At 47.6% G+C, this 15,991-nt stretch overlaps 6 protein-coding genes across 6 annotated transcripts; 5 read left to right on the forward strand and 1 right to left on the reverse strand.

Annotated features, from left to right (window-relative positions):
• Positions 1-1,180: 1,180 nt before the first annotated feature.
• N7487_012300 (S53 family peptidase) lies at positions 1,181-3,334 on the forward strand (the record flags this gene model as incomplete). Its single annotated transcript, XM_056880030.1, has 5 exons — positions 1,181-1,386; positions 1,448-1,711; positions 1,764-1,981; positions 2,036-2,156; positions 2,218-3,334. 5 exons carry the CDS (start codon positions 1,181-1,183, stop codon positions 3,332-3,334), a joined length of 1,926 nt encoding a protein of 641 aa, XP_056725349.1.
• Positions 3,335-4,008: 674 nt separating this feature from the next.
• akr1 (putative aldehyde reductase (AKR1)) lies at positions 4,009-5,614 on the forward strand (the record flags this gene model as incomplete). Its single annotated transcript, XM_056880031.1, has 11 exons — positions 4,009-4,055; positions 4,111-4,198; positions 4,260-4,273; positions 4,347-4,431; positions 4,493-4,512; positions 4,568-4,640; positions 4,692-4,821; positions 4,876-4,940; positions 4,997-5,125; positions 5,197-5,312; positions 5,371-5,614. The coding sequence occupies 11 exons, from the start codon at positions 4,009-4,011 to the stop codon at positions 5,612-5,614; spliced, it is 1,011 nt and encodes a 336-aa protein (XP_056725350.1).
• Positions 5,615-6,174: 560 nt separating this feature from the next.
• N7487_012302 (uncharacterized protein) lies at positions 6,175-7,266 on the reverse strand (the record flags this gene model as incomplete). The annotated part of the gene is made up of 3 exons (XM_056880032.1): positions 6,175-6,712; positions 6,773-7,145; positions 7,200-7,266. The coding sequence occupies 3 exons, from the start codon at positions 7,264-7,266 to the stop codon at positions 6,175-6,177; spliced, it is 978 nt and encodes a 325-aa protein (XP_056725351.1).
• Positions 7,267-8,064: 798 nt separating this feature from the next.
• N7487_012303 (Zn(II)2Cys6 transcription factor) lies at positions 8,065-9,955 on the forward strand (the record flags this gene model as incomplete). Its single annotated transcript, XM_056880033.1, has 6 exons — positions 8,065-8,296; positions 8,345-8,685; positions 8,736-9,429; positions 9,484-9,593; positions 9,648-9,747; positions 9,801-9,955. The coding sequence occupies 6 exons, from the start codon at positions 8,065-8,067 to the stop codon at positions 9,953-9,955; spliced, it is 1,632 nt and encodes a 543-aa protein (XP_056725352.1).
• A 1,512-nt stretch (positions 9,956-11,467) lies between these two features.
• On the forward strand, positions 11,468-13,379 carry N7487_012304 (uncharacterized protein; the record flags this gene model as incomplete). Its single annotated transcript, XM_056880034.1, has 6 exons — positions 11,468-11,755; positions 11,821-11,943; positions 12,003-12,155; positions 12,205-13,059; positions 13,111-13,195; positions 13,264-13,379. The coding sequence occupies 6 exons, from the start codon at positions 11,468-11,470 to the stop codon at positions 13,377-13,379; spliced, it is 1,620 nt and encodes a 539-aa protein (XP_056725353.1).
• Positions 13,380-13,847: 468 nt separating this feature from the next.
• Positions 13,848-14,564, forward strand: N7487_012305 (rhamnogalacturonan acetylesterase; the record flags this gene model as incomplete). Its single annotated transcript, XM_056880035.1, has 1 exon — positions 13,848-14,564. The coding sequence occupies one exon, from the start codon at positions 13,848-13,850 to the stop codon at positions 14,562-14,564; it is 717 nt and encodes a 238-aa protein (XP_056725354.1).
• Positions 14,565-15,991: the final 1,427 nt, after the last annotated feature.

Raw genomic sequence — 15,991 nt, forward strand, 5'->3', positions numbered from 1 at the left:
CAGTTGCGATGCAAGACCCGATGCAAGTATTCTTCCCCGTAGTGATCATGGCGTCGAAATAGCAACCAGTCGTTTTAATCGTAAATTGATAAAAGGTATGCAGAGTGCATAAGACTGGGCCTTTAACATTTGACCACGTGAGCAAGTATCCCCAATAATTCCGCTGTCTGAATTTCAAGGAAAGATGATCCTTTAACACCAACAGTTCTGATTTAAGCTTGGGCTTAGTCTCAGACCAATTCAATTCTTCTATTCCTGTTTCCACCACATTTCAGAATGTATAACTCCATCTAGCTCCCTGAACTGCGGAAAGTGTCCAGGGGTGCATCGTGATCGTCGACCTCATTTCGGCATCAAATGATAACGTGAAACCTTTTCATTATGATTCGACAGAGGAATTTCTTTCAAGAAATACTCTCCACACTTCCACCAGACAGCCTTCGAGCCTTCTGCGTCAAATCATGCGATGGTTGCATTTTCATCGCCTGGTTGCGAGTCAATCCCTCAGGGGTAGTTTTCTCCCGAGGTACAACCCCGATGATCTTTTTACTTTCGCCTGAGATTATGCCTGTACTTCCGAGGCAGCCCTTGGTTATCTCGGACTGTAATTGCTAAGATCTCGTTCGGACGTCCGGAACCAATGGATTCTGGACTCCGACGGACGACAAAGATACATGTTTCGAAATGTCTTCAATTTCGTCGACTTGATGGGTTCTAACGACGCCATTTTTAAAAAAGTCGCCGAAGAACGCAACCCCATTAGGGAAGGGTCATACTCTCCGTGTTAATGATCTTCACATGGACCCCGTGTGACTTGCCTTAACCTTCCGAGGGGGTCGATTGGGGTTTATCTTTTTAGATGAATGCCCGAGCAACTTCACCCCGCTGTTCAGCACCTAGCGAGATACTCACAGGCTAAGACAAAGTTAATGAGAAGCAGGATAAGCTCTGTTCTTACCCTGTTAGATTTTCCAGGGTCTTAGCATCATTGATCGACTGGCTGTCTTTCCTCTTGGGTGATCTCAGTCCAATTGAATTAATGGTGATCGACCCTGAAAGCCCCATACAGGCCCACCTTATAAGACGAGATACACTATAAAGTATCTTGTCCGCCGTTGGTCTTTTTGACTTGATCTTCGAAGCTGGAAGCTGAATTGACAAACTCCTAAAGATTATCAACATGAAATGCTTCATAATAATTTGTGCCCTCGTGGCCAGTGTGATGGCAGTGCCAACAGCTCATACTTATCAAGTACACGAGCGTCGTGAGTTCATTCCAAGATCTTGGATTGAAGGCAAGAAGCTCGACGGAAATGTGTCACTACCTGTGCGAATCGGGTTGACCCAGTCTAACCTAGATTATGGCCATGACCTACTTATGGATTTGTATGAATTTGCGCCACGCCATGCACCCCTCATCGTCTGAAACTGACGTGGACTATTTTAGATCTAACCCATCCTCGAGCCGCTACGGACAGCATTTGTCCACCGATGAAGTGCACGACCTGTTTGCCCCGAATGAAAAGAGCGTGAACAATGTGCGTTCTTGGCTAGAGTCGGCTGGTATTGCAAAAGACCGCATCACGCAGTCGACCAACAAGCAATGGATCCAGTTTGACGCCGATGCCGAGGAGCTCGAGAATTTGCTGCACACAAAGTACTATGTCTACTCACATGCTGAAACGGGCCGATCGCACGTGGCCTGTCGCGAGTAAGGCTGTCATTTGGATTGGATCTACAGTTTCGCTGACCTCTGACCACAGATATCATCTCCCGAACTCTGTACGTGAGCACGTCGACTATATCACCCCTGGAATCTCTCTGCGGGAGGTGACTGGTGTTCGGAGATCGACCGATAAGCAGAAACGCTTTGTCGATGGGATTCCACCTATCCTTGAGCCGATCCTCCTACCACTTGAGAAGCTGTTGAGCGAAGCTTCGTCCCTTTGTTCCCAAGCAATTACGCCCCAATGCATTCAACGTAAGTGATCCGAGTACAGATACCCACACGCTGAATATCCTGACAAGCCCTCAGAGATGTATAACATCAGTGAGGGTCACTCTGCCACGAAAGGCAATGAATTGGGAATATTCGAAGGCATCGGGGATGTCTACGCCCAGGAAGATTTAGATTTGTTCTTCGCCAATTTGTACTCGTATGTCGCCCTCCATCCTATTTCGTCGATTTTATTGGAGTTCGAACTGACTTTCCTATAGGAAAATACCACACGGCACACACCCAACTCTCAAGTCAGTTGATGGCGGCCAGGCTCCTGCACACATTTCCAATGCTGGGGCTGAATCCGATCTGGACTTCCAAATCTCCTACCCGATTATCTGGCCACAGAACTCCATCCTTTTCCAAACCGATGATATGCATTACGAGAATCAATACACCTTCAGTGGCTTCCTCAACACGTTCTTGGATGCCATTGACGGCTCGTATTGCAGTACCATCTCGCCTCTGGACCCTCCATACCCCGATCCTGCAGCCGGGGGATACAAGGGTTCTCTGCAATGTGGCGTGTACGACCCACCCAAGGTCATCTCGATTTCCTATGGCTCCGCCGAAGCAGACCTTCCCATTTCATATCAGCGGCGACAATGTGCTGAGTTTATGAAGCTGGGTACAATGGGAGTTTCAGTGGTGGTCGCGTCGGGTGATTCTGGTGTGGCTGGACGTGGAGGCGATCCCACCCCCAGCAACTGTCTTGGTCCAAATGGTAGAATCTTTGCCCCAGATTTCCCTGCCTCCTGTCCATACCTGACTGCGGTGGGAGCTACTGAAATCCCCACGGGTTCCTCGCCAGGGGACCACAAAGAGCAAGCTGTGACTAGGTTCCCGTCAGGTGGCGGTTTCAGTAACATTTACAAGGCGCCTGATTATCAGGCCCAGGCTGTTGCCGACTACTTTGACAAGGCCAAGCCCTCATACCCATATTATAAGAGTGTGGACAACAGCAGCTTCGGTGAGAATAACGGTATCTACAACCGGATCGGACGTGCGTATCCGGATGTTTCTGCTATTGGTGACAAGGTTATCATCTATAACAAAGGAACGGCCGTGTCAATTGGTGGGACATCGGCCTCTGCACCTGTCTTCGCTGGAATCCTCACTCGCATCAACGAGGAGCGACTCGCCGTTGGCAAGCCCACTGTTGGCTTTGTCAACCCTGTATTGTACACTCACCCGGAGGCGTTCTTTGACGTGACCAAGGGCACGAATGCAGGTTGCAATACCGATGGCTTCTCTGCGGCCGAGGGTTGGGATCCAGTGACTGGATTGGGTACCCCTAACTATCCGGAACTTTTGAGGGTTTTTATGGGTCAGTAGAGCAGTTTAATTTGGGGGTGATCTCGCTTTTCTGGACATCTATAAGAACAATGAAGACTGGGAATTTGATGTGATTTGATGCAAGTTCTGTTAGAAAGGACAAAACGACCGTGATGGTGACATCGGACTCCAATATTGTCCCATTCTCGGCACCAGGAGCGATCGCAACGACGAAGCCGGTCCCCTGTAGAGGGATTCAATGGCCAACGATGTGTCTTTATGTATGCAAAAGAATACAGTCATTGATTTCACATCCAGAATGACATCATAAATTACCCCGCCGGGGGGTGGTAGGGAGTTCGATGTTGTAGACTCCAAGGTCCTTATATATACATAACTACATAGTCACCTATGCTTAGGTGGAAGTAGTATTATATATACATTATGTAGTAGGCCAGTTACATAGTATATATGCCAATAGAATACGCCCATAAGCTATGAATTAGAAATAAATGAATCTAAATGACATTCTTAAAAGTACTCTACTACTCCGTACATATATGTATGTACTGTGTGTACCTCGGCGGGGTCTACTCCGAGAGGGGCGTGGGATGAACAAGCTCCCCACTCCCCACCGGAGAATAGACGAGAGAGAGTTAAAAGTTGGGACATCTTCCATCTCTTTCCTCTTTCCTCTTTCCCTTCCAATTATTCTTTAATCTCTGATAAACATCATGTCTCTCGGCAAGAAAGTCACTCTCAACTCCGGCCACCAGATCCCGTGCGTATATTCTGCAGAAAATATTGAAAGACGACATCACTGATCCCACATTCAGCCAGTTGGGCTTTGGTACTTGGCAGTCTGCCCCTGGCCAGGTCGGCGAGGCTGTCTATGAGGCCCTCAAGGCTGGTTACCGCCACCTGGTATGTACATGTAAATCGATCATTTCTTCAAACTATTCGCTAACCCCCCACCCCCTCTCAGGATTTGGCAACTATGTATGCTGCACCGATTCCTTAATCGCAAGAAGCCGCCCCTTACAATTGCGATATACTTACCACCTGTTCACAGCTACCAGAACCAGCGTGAGGTTGCGGAGGGTATCAAGCGTGCTTATAAAGATGTTCCCGGTCTGAAGCGCGAGGATCTCTTTATTGTAAGTCTAATCCATACCTGGGATGTTTCATAATTTCAGCAACTGACATGTCATTCTACAGACCTCCAAGCTGTGGAATAGGTACGATGTCTCAAACCACACCGTTACCCTATAAAGTTATTGACTCTGCATGTAGCCAGCACCGACCGGAGGTTGTCGAGGCATCTTTGGATGCTTGTCTTGCTGAGCTGGAGTTGGATTACCTCGACGTATGATTATTCCATCCAGTGACCGTCGTGGGCTATTGCTGACAGACCAAGCTTTACCTTGTTCACTGGCCCGTTGCCTTCCAGAAGGGCGATTCTTACTTCCCACTCGTTGCCAACAGCACCGTCGAGGGTGGTGATGTGATCATTGACGATGGTGTTTCTATTGTGGACACCTGGAAGGGCAAGTGGATATCTTGTGTGGATGGGAAAATCAGACATAGCTAACTCCTCTCAGCTATGACCCAGCTCCCCAAGAGCAAGGCCCGCTCCATCGGTGTCTCCAACCACAAGATTGAGCATGTTCGTATCCTCCTTGCTCCAGAACTCGCTATACATGAGCTAATACACTCCTGTAGCTCGAGGCTCTCATTAAAGGCACCGGTGTTGTCCCTGCCGCTAACCAGATCGAGCGCCACCCCGTGCTCCAGAGCAATGACCTGATTGAGTACTGCCAGCAGAAGGGAATTCACATCACTGCCTACTCTGTGCGTATCTATCCGCCCCCCCTTTCTTTTTGGTTGATGGCAGAGAAACTTGGCGCTAACCCAATCTCTAGGCATTTGGCAACAACATGCTCGATATTCCCCTGCTCATTACCCGCCCCGAGGTCAAGGAAGTTGCTGAATCTGTTGCAAAGCGCACTGGTCAGGAAGTCAGCCCCGCACACGTTATGTAAGATTATCCCCGCCTCTTCTGTGGTATTGTGCCGTAAAAGCTAACAGTCTTCAAGTCTCGCCTGGTCTCAGGTCGGCGGACACAGTGTCATCCCCAAGTCGGTTACGCCTTCACGCATTCGTGACAACTTCAAGGAGGTAGAACTCACACCCGAGGAGGTTGAGAAAGTCAGCGCTCTGGGCCAGAACCGGAAGCGCTACAACGTTCCTTATACTGCCAACAAGCCTCGTTGGAACATTGATATTTTCGGCGAGCCCGAGGAGAAGGCTGCCGATCACAAGGTCATTCTGAGTGTTTGATTTCGCTGATCGCTCCGGGCGACGGCTGGTTGGATGATATTTAGATATCGGTGTGTTTTGTAGAGTGTCAACAGGCTTGCACTAGTGCCGATATATCTAGATAACATGCTCAATAATGAACCGACCAAGATAAACTACCCATGACATATAAATGCCTTGGCCTAAGCCTGTTGAATGCCTGGTTTCTGATATGATACGTTTATCGTGTGCTACTAGACTCCGAGTTCAAACACAAGCTGTCCCTATAGACTGCGTTCCTGACGACATGGTCACGAAGTGGGCGCCGGTGGTATGGTATGGTTCAAATACGAGGATCCTAAAGACCACACAAGCCCAGGTAGATGCAGAATTGTAGGTCATATTCACTTTGCCGTAAACAGTTGCCTTCATTGAAATCCGGAAACAAAGAGAAAAATCATTATTACATCTTGCATTTGACAAAAGGGTCTCAAGGGTATATCTATAACTGCAAAAGGCTGCCTGTTATGTCGCCTGTGCCATCTCACGGCTGGTGATTCATGGCCGAAATCATCTCTGCTCATCAATCCATGAGAATCATCTTAGTTCGCGTGTATTGGCCGTTGATGAGAGCTGAAGACTGGTCCTGCGTCCAACTCGTGATATTCATGGACTGGAGTGGATCCATTCGGGACCTCATAGACTGAGCGACCATCCAACAATATTGCCGATCCCACTGGCTTTCGGGGCAAGAGGGTCTGCGGTTCTTTTGAACGTAATGGTTCTTCTTGAGGTGAGATACTTCCTTGAGAAATGAGGGCCTTTTCATCAGGTCCCACGACAGTTGATACGGTTGATGAAGGTGGAATAGTTGATTGGACGCCTCTAGTTCTCTTTCTCTGGCGCCGCCGCCGAAGCACAAACCATAGGAGCAACACAATGAGCAGGACAGTCACAATGACACCCACTGCAATTCCGCCCTTGGCTCCTGGACTTAGACCAGACGAGCCACTAGAGCAAGTGTAGCCGTTTCTGAAGACACTGTTGGATTTCAATTTGTCCAACACACTGCATAACATGGAACTGCTGCCTATGATTGTTGTCCGACCTTTGACTTGTTCGAGAGAAGGTAGCGATACGCTGGCATATTCATCAGTATCTTAGACGGCGAGGAGTTGATGACTGTTGCAATGATCATACCTGTCGAAAGATCCCGCCAAATCCAACTGCCCTTCAACCTTTTCTAAATCTTGGAATCCCAGTGTTTTCAGGTTCGGATTCCCCGTGATGATTAGGCCCGAAGAAACTTGTGATAGCGCGCCCATGGTTATGGTAGTGAGTGAGTTGAGGTTACTCAGTGTGATACCTCCCTTCACACTGTCCAAATCAGGGGCTAGAAGACCTGTGAGCTCTGAGGCACCCTCAGCAATTAATGCGCCCTTAATTTCCTCGACATTGTTGATGGTGATTACTCCGCTGGTAGAAGGGGATATCGTAATGCTTCCGTCAAATGTGTCGCAGCTGCTCAGCTTGTCCGCATCGCTTTGACTTGAGATGGTCACGCTGCTTGAACCTATAGGGAATGAGCTACACAGTTGGCAAGACAAACAAGCAATACATTACTTACAAGCATCAGAATCAGCGACCGCTCCTTGCCATGCATTGGCAATCAGCAGAAGGTAGATTACAATCATCCGTACGGGGAGATCTGCGAATCCCCAGTTACTTATTTGACACGACAAACCTTCAATGGTTTTGCGCGAAGGGACCGGGCATTCGCAGTTTTAAGGTCAATAACATGGAAGGAGGCGGAGTCGAAAATTTCCGGCCTTGGCCAATTGCACTTTGCATATCAATTGAGCATCAAGACTGCCGATCGTCGGGGTCTGTTCATTGTTGATTGGCCAACTTTGGATTTTTTGGTTGGCGATCCATATCCGAAACCCATAGCCCACCGGCGGATCGCTCTGCCTATGCAATTTCCGTTCCAAGACACGGATCGGGAGACCAGATGCGCGAGTTCAGCCTGCAAAAAATCATTCCCATCTGCCTGGATAAATCGTCGCTGAATACCACAGAGCGGTGTTGCTATTTTTGTGGATGGAGTATGTACTGCAACCCTTGTTCTGCTATTCCGCATGGAGTGGTAGTGTCGGAGTACAAAGTAGGCAACAGAATTGGCGGCCCTTGGCCCTTGGCGGCCCGGTCTGGTTCAAAATGCCCGCATGGACTGACATCACTGGAACTCCGGAGGTATCAAGAGAGAGGAACATTGTCATATCAAAAAAATCCTTGAAGACTCGATTCTATGCCCAAGGTCCTTCCCAAGGTTAAGGTTAGTACCGGGGAGTGGCAAACCATGGAAGTCGAAAACTTTCTTGGAGCTTCCCCAAAAGATGACTCAGCATATGCGGGGAACCCTTCCCCAGCATCATGTTGGGAGGTTCTACATAGATGAACCTCGATAACAGCCACCTTGAGCTGATATCTCTATGAGAGTAGGCAAGGGCTGTGGAAGGTGTCGTCATCGACATATCCGATGCGTGATTCCCGCTGGTGCATCAACTTGCACTCCATGTTTGCGACTTGGTCGGGCGTGCCATCTTGATCCACGCTTCCAGTTCAAGCCTGTCCACCACGTTTACCAGAAAAATAATGGTGCCACTGCTCGATTCGAACTGGATTGGGATAAAGAACAAGTTTGGGTGGACGTGTCACAACCCGGTAGGAGTTCAGAGCCTATGATTTCGGTCATGCACTAATCTTATCTAGTGACATTCGTCCTTGAGGCAAATGATGGATCGGCTGGGGACGAACATAGCGCCGTAGAACAATACAACACGCCAGAACCAGAATCAGTTGGGGATGAGCATGGTACTCTGGAACAATATACTCCAGCACCAGAGCCGATATCACATAGTCGCAGTGGATGGACTCAAGATTTTCACCCGGCGACCACATATCAGGCTCAAGCTCGCAGCCCAGTTTATGAGAATCGACTCCACCGGGATACTACAAACAGTCCACTCAGTCTGCTGTCAGACAATGGATCCACCCTGACATTAAGGGAGGCATCGCTGATGCGCCACTTTATCCAGAAATTAGCCCCCTGGGTGAGCTACAAGCGAGTCTCTTCTTAGCGTTACATATCTAACCTTCATAGGCGGATATTTGTGACATCCATTCACATTTCAGCACCGAAGTCCCAAGACGGGCATTGGAGAATAACATGGTCTTGCAAGCCATCCTGGCTTTGTCTGCGCGACATGATGCGATTTTGGCCAACGATAGTGACTGGGAGGCCTCAGCTTATCACGGTCAATGTTTGAAATTATTAATCGCAGCATTGGATGAAGCCGAGACAAATTGTGACGAGGACATGCTCATTGCGGTCGTGATTCTTCGTATATATGAGGAGCTGGAAACTAACACTGACCAACAGTTTCATCTGCTTGGGTCCAATCGTTTGGTGAATCTCATGACCCGCTCGGCATCCTCTGGCGGAGTGGCAGAGGCAATCAGCTGGCAGTTTTTACGACAAGCTATCTATGCATCGGTAGTACAGTATCAACCTTTACAACTCGATATGCAGAATTACGAGCGCTCGTCAATGTTTCACCGCCATGATGACGCTGCTTGCGCTAATAGAATCATTTATCATTGTGCTCGCATCCTACAAGTATGCTGCGATGCCCCTGGACATATTGTGGCACGGGATACCTGGCGCCAAATATCGGACAGCGTGAACGAGTGGAATCAAGCAAAGTCCACAACCTGGCAACCTATTCGATACCAAGAATCAAGCGTGGCTGATGGCCGGCCTTTCCCTGTGATATGGATGATATCGCCGCCGGCAGGTATGTTTTCAGAGTAATGAAAATGCGACCTAAAGTTACTAACCGCAACCGAAGTGGTCGGAATGCAGTATTATCACTCGGCATGTATTTTCCTCACCTTGTCTGAATTTCCATCGCACAATATGAGCGATTACGAAAGGGCCCGCACAAGGCGTGTGCAGGAGGTAGTCAAACCAAAGCTCTGGGAAACTATATTTGCAGGCTAATACTGATCCTAGAAAACGATTGCTGACCATCTTGTCATGGTTATTGGTCTATCACTGTCCAACGAAAACGTAGAGAATGCCTATTTCATGGCATCACATTTATTACATCGCTGTTCGTGTGCGCTCCATATCCCTCGATCCTCTTGCCTGCTAACCTGTCCTTAGTTGGGTACTGTCTTCGGAATGTAGTCGAACAGGAAGGATCATTGCAATTTTTGAGTCGAGTGGAAAAAGTGCTAGGATGGCGCACTTCCTGGATAATGCGGGAGCTGGAGCATCAGTGGGCCGAGTTGGCCGCATTTGACTCGTCGGACCCTTGAGAGTTCCAAGTTATTTCCGACGGACATACTACTTAGCCAAAGCTTGGAATTGTAAACATTGTCCGAAGGCAAAGGAGAGAAAATATGCGTCTCATCAGTTCTTCAGTATAACCCTGGATATATCCGTTATCTGCTGACTGGAATCATCACCGTGAAAACGATGGCAGACAAGAGATGCAAAAGAAAATATCAGGAGGGACATTGCTGGTGTGCAATAGAACTTCATTATATAACTTTTACGACTGTATCACACCGAGTTGTTCTACAAATATGAATTTGAAACCTGCAAACGGGCCATCCAAATTCCCACAAGTGTGTCATGTACAAAGAGGCCAGAGGGCCTCGTCTAAGCGAAGACACACTGTCCACTCTACCCGATTCAGGTGCGAAATTTTTAAAACTCGAGGAATATGGCGTTTTCTTCTTGGATCACATTACCAGGGTGTACGGTATAGGCCGATCCTTGTATGTCTTTCTCACCATCGTCCCAGTATAGCGTACCGGACTAACGTCTGCTAGTCCAGTTGTGGCTGGCCGTGGGGATTGTTGGAGAAGTTGTCACAGTCGCAGTCGGATCTTCTGTCTCGTAGTGCAAGGCTAGGCTCAGGTCACATCGGTGGGGCATGGAATGGAGGCCAGGATGCTGCATCAAATCGACTTCCAACGTTGAAGTGAATGGTTATAACTAACCCAAACTCAGGTACTTGCTTTTCGTTCTGTCCCGAAATTCCCAGAAGAAGTATTCATGGGATTTGGGAGCTCATGAATGTATTGATAGCACTCGGGCAGCAAGGTGGACCGGGCTGAAGCGTTGCAAAAACCAGGGCGACAGTACCTGACGGCACGTACGATCTCGTTCTCCTGGAAACGACTTTTGATTGTAGCGAAGATTTTTATTTCAGCTGGTAAGCTTTATTAATGAAAATATGGAACTAATGATAATGGAAAGGCGTGCTTGAGGAGGTGGCGTTTGACACGAGACTGATGATAAGCCTTGATAGGCATGCCTTTTACCAGGATCCTTAACATAAGTGTCGACATGTAGCTTTCCCGAGGCTTGCCGGCCCATACGTGGCTCGGATAGCCATGCGATAGACTCAGAAGAAACTTTTGAGTGCCCTACTGTATGATCCAGAGATTTCTACCGAGGTCAAATTAGCTATATCACTTTGGGTCTACATTGAGCTTGCTAGGTTGTAGATCCTATAATAGAAGGGGTGGTAATGCTCCGCACGACGAGTAATATGAGCTCAACAAGAAAAGGAGTCTAGGGGGAACAGAGAAATAGTTAGATATCAAATTCCCAGTGTGAACCTTATTCGAGTAATTTACTTGACTCTCTTGTATCCCCACATGTTTGATGCGCTGGCTTCTGCGTTTTCGCCTTGGATATAAATATCTTCCGACTTCGCTTTCACTTTCACTTTCCTTCTCTTTTCTCCCCATCTCCGACTTTCTCTATTCTTTGTTCTCTTTCATCTTTTCTCAACATACAATACCACACACTCAACAATGGAGACCGAACCATGGGAAGTCCTTGTGCACAGGAAGCAACTTGAGGATGCTGCTAAAATCCCAACTGAATGGCGAATTCCGGAACAACTGACCCAAATATCCGAGACATCTGGCATGAATGTACTAGATGTTCCACGCCAGTCGGGAATCTTGTCGGCAAGACAACTCGAGATAACCGAGAAATATGATGCAACTGATCTGCTCGCCAAGATCCATTGTCAAGAGCTCTCTGCCTATGAGGTCACTGAAGCATTTTGCATTCGCGCTGCGATTGCACAGCAAGTGGTATGTGTTAATATGATTGACATATCCTTCAAAGGTTTGACCATCCTCTTACAGTGAGCCCACAGACTCGATGCCTCACAGAGACTTTCTTTGACCGTGCCTTGGAGCGCGCAAAGGATTTGGATGAGATATTATCTAAAACAGGGACACCTGTAGGGCCTTTGCATGGGTTGCCCATCAGTTTTAAGGTGTGTCGACAACTGTGGACAACGAATTTGGGTTTACGGTTTACTGATGTCATATAAAGGATTGCTTCAACATTGATGGTATCCCGTCAACGATTGGATTTACTTCGTTTATCAAAAATGGCCCCGTGGATTCGACTTCTCCCGCAGTTCAGATTCTGCTCAACCTGGGAGCCATCCCGTATGTGAAGACGAATGTTCCCCAGACAATGATGGTGAGTGCTCCTACGATCCTAAACCTGTCACAATTGCTCAAAATATTAGGCCGCCGATTCGCACAATTTCGTATTCGGTCGGACCCTCAATCCTCATCGATCGAATCTTACCGCTGGAGGGTCGACTGGAGGAGAAGGGGCATTGATTGCTATGAGAGGATCGGTGTTGGGTGTTGGTACAGACATCGCTGGCTCCATTCGAATCCCGGCTATCTGCAATGGGATCTATTCATTGAAACCTTCCGCGGACCGCATTCCATATGGGGGACAGACTAGCTCTGCTCGTGGAGGCTTGGCTGGGATCAAAGCTTGTGCAGGACCCTTGGCAACATCAGTCAGAGATTTGGAGCTGTTTATGAGACTAGTGACTAATGCAGACCCATGGCAACTTGACTCTTCGGCTTTGTTCTCGCCATGGCGCATCGTTTCCTCCAAGTCCGCCCTGCGACTCGGGTTCATCGAGGAGGATCCCCATTTCCCTCTGCATCCACCGGTTTTGCGAACTCTTGCAAAAGTAACTGAAAAGCTCCAAGAAGCTGGAAATAAGATCATTCCCCTGAAAACCCTGCTTATTCGAGATGCCTGTACACTGGCATTTCGCATGTACTCGATGGACCCAGCTCAGACTCCATTTAAGCACATTGCTGCCAGTGGGGAACCCACCATTCCTGCTTTGGCATCGACATCGCTGCACCATAGCTACATGCCATATGGGTATGCACCATTGACACTTGAAGGATTGTATGGCCTCAACGAGGAGCGCAATTACATCAAGGAAGAGTTCCGCAATCTCATTATGCAGGAAAAAGTCGACGCTATTATCATGCCCGGCTATCAAGGTACCGCCCAACCCCATGATCTGTTTGGCTTTGTGCCCTACACCGTCCTTTGGAATGTAATGGATGTAAGTTCACGTTCTCTAGTCCTACGGGGCTGAACTAATTTTCTTTCTCAGTACCCGAGCTGCATCATTCCGCATGGGAAGGCGGACAAGAGCGCCGACAAGGCATTCATTCGGAGTGTGAACTACAAACCCCCCTGTAAGTGTTATATTTTCCACCCATCACCTATTATGATTGGTGAACCTAATGCTGATTTGGAATATGAGATGTGGCTGATGATATCGAGGGGGCTCCGTGCTGTGTGCAGCTCGTTGGTAGGAACATGCATGACGAGGAATTGGTGAAAGTGGCGGAGCTTGTGTCCGAAACACTGCAGCTTTGAGCTAACGCGGGGCTGGTAGAATGGAGGTATTCTAAGAAAGAAGGAGGATTTATGAATTGAAATGCAGATGCATATTCATTTTGCGGAATTTGCCTAGCAGTCTTTGCTCAAAATGCCAAATCGTACTCAATGACCGTAAAAGGCAACACAACGGGGAGGGGAAACTGAAAAGAAGATCCGACAACGGACCTCGGGTTGGGAAGAAAGCCAACGGAGAATTCCTCGAAGATGTTGTTCCTTGGCCATACTACCTTCGGGACATTTGACCGCGAGAATCTGTTGGAATGTCGTCACTTGATTCATCAAAACCCCGCAAATTACTTTTCTGCGTCAACAGATTTCCACCAACGGGAGAAATGACTCTATTCCCCCCACGTCGGAGTGCTATATGTTCATATCAAAGATGTCTTTGGTGCAAATGATTCTGATTCTCCATAACTTAACAGGATTACATCCAGGGACACAACAATGAGCATAAGCTTAAAAACAACCGGAGTAGCTCTCCTCAGTATCATATCTTATGTTCAGGCGTATCCTTCCAGTACCTTCAAACACTTGCAAAAGTCTCCATTCTTTGTTCTGGCGGGCGACAGCACTACAGCTACTCAATCCTCGAACGGTGGAGGATGGGGAGACGGGTTTCTCAACACAACTCTTTTTAAAGGAGCCTCTGGTCGCAACTTCGGCCACAACGGTGCAACTACTGTTAGCTTTCGAGATGGGGGTGATTGGGATGATGTTTTAACGACTGTGAGACAAATTCGAGACAACTATCATCCATTTGTGACAATCCAATTCGGGCACAACGACCAAAAGCCAGCTGCGAACATTTCATTGTCACAATACACCAGCAATCTTGAAAGATTCGTGACTGAGGCTACTGATGCTGGAGCTACACCGATTCTCGTCACTCCTCTATCTCGGCGCAACTACGATAACTCAACAGGGACACCGCGTATCGTCATGAGTCTCGCCAATGAGACTATGGCCACCATCACTGCTGCCCATCGCTCAAATACTGCGTATATTGACCTGAATGAAGCTAGCACCCGATACCTCAATGCAATCGGGCCAGAAAACGCTTTTACATACAACCTCAACCCAGCGGACAATACCCATTTGAACGTGCAAGGGAGTGCTCTGTTTGGGGGGGATTGTGGCCGAGCTGGTTACCCAGAAATTTGACGATTTGAAAAAGCTTGGATATCTGCGCGTGGATCCTAAACTGAAGAGGGATGTTGACCTTGGGATTTATTACTGGCCTTAACCTAGCCAAGCATTATGATCGCGGAGAATCATTTATATACAAAGAACAAAAGGCATTATTCCAATATCAAACGCGCTTTTCTATGCTTATAGTCATGTTTGTTCAAGCCTTAAACTAAAGGTAGGTGTCTACAGTCCCATACCCAGTGATGATGACGCAAATAAAGCAATGAATTCAAAAGTAGGTACTGCATACCCATAAACCGCAGATAGACGATAACAACAAAAGCTTACAAGAGCACGTCCTTCGCCGTAAATCATAGAATTTGGCAGCATCAGGCGGGGGAAAGATTCATCCGTTGCAGTGCCTGGAGTGCCACTCGCAGCGCTCAGTCACCTATAAATCAATTAATCAATCAATCGGATTTCAATTAACCTGTTGCAGTCTAACTAGTTGCATATGACTGCGCAGGCGCTTCATCTAACTGAAGCAAGAGCTTGAAGCCAAACGCCAAATGGGATCTCCCCCAGAGTATACAGATGCTAATGCGTAAAAGAATGTGGAATAAAGCCATTTCTGTACCCCGTAAATCCCACAAATCCAAACCCATGCATAGTAAATCGTTACATAATGATTGTTGTGGAGTGGACCCTCCACCTTTCCATCTCTCACTTCTCTATGTGCCCCCTACCGCCATCCTGCCTCAGTTGTAGTTGACGGTAACGTTGGCCTAGCCAGTTGGTAATTGTCATATGTCGATTTTGACTAAGTTCTCGTGGGACAGCATCGATTCTCGTCATTAGCTCATACCTATCGTGTTCCATAGTTACCTAGATATATTGCCGCGAGGCCTGTCGGTTCGTTGTCGTCGTTCCCCCCCTCGATTCTAACGTGTTGAAGATCCAAGTTAATTTGTCATAATTAACATGTCTTTGGAGTTGTTCAACGCTAAGCCTTAATTGATTTTATGCATACGTTGCATCTTTGCGACATGTCAATTCTTGCACGCCAAGAATTCCGGACTCCTACGGAATCGAGACTAGCGGCGTCGATGCAGCTTGACGCCTCTATTACCTATTCCACCATACAAATTCGAGAATACTGGAATCAAGAAATGATATTGCAATTCAGACTGCTTCTCATGCATCGTCGCCTTCATTAATCCATGTGCGAACCATAGAGTCATGGGCAACACAGCGCTTAGGAATGACACCGTTCATTGCCTACAAGGCTTTCTGGTTCTCATCAGAAAAAGCAAGTCTCATGGAAAGGAATGAATGGTTCTACAGGAAGCAAGGAAATACATAAATATGGCTTCATTTCCATGTATGAAGAGTTTAGACGAAAATTTCTATACTGAAAAAGTACATCTTCCGCGAAAGAACCCAATTTCGTTACCTTCGTA

Source organism: Penicillium crustosum, assembly GCF_028827405.1.
Source record: "Penicillium crustosum strain IBT 35664 chromosome Unknown utg000005l_segment0_segment0, whole genome shotgun sequence".
In the NCBI taxonomy this organism is placed as follows: Eukaryota; Fungi; Ascomycota; class Eurotiomycetes; order Eurotiales; family Aspergillaceae; genus Penicillium; species Penicillium crustosum.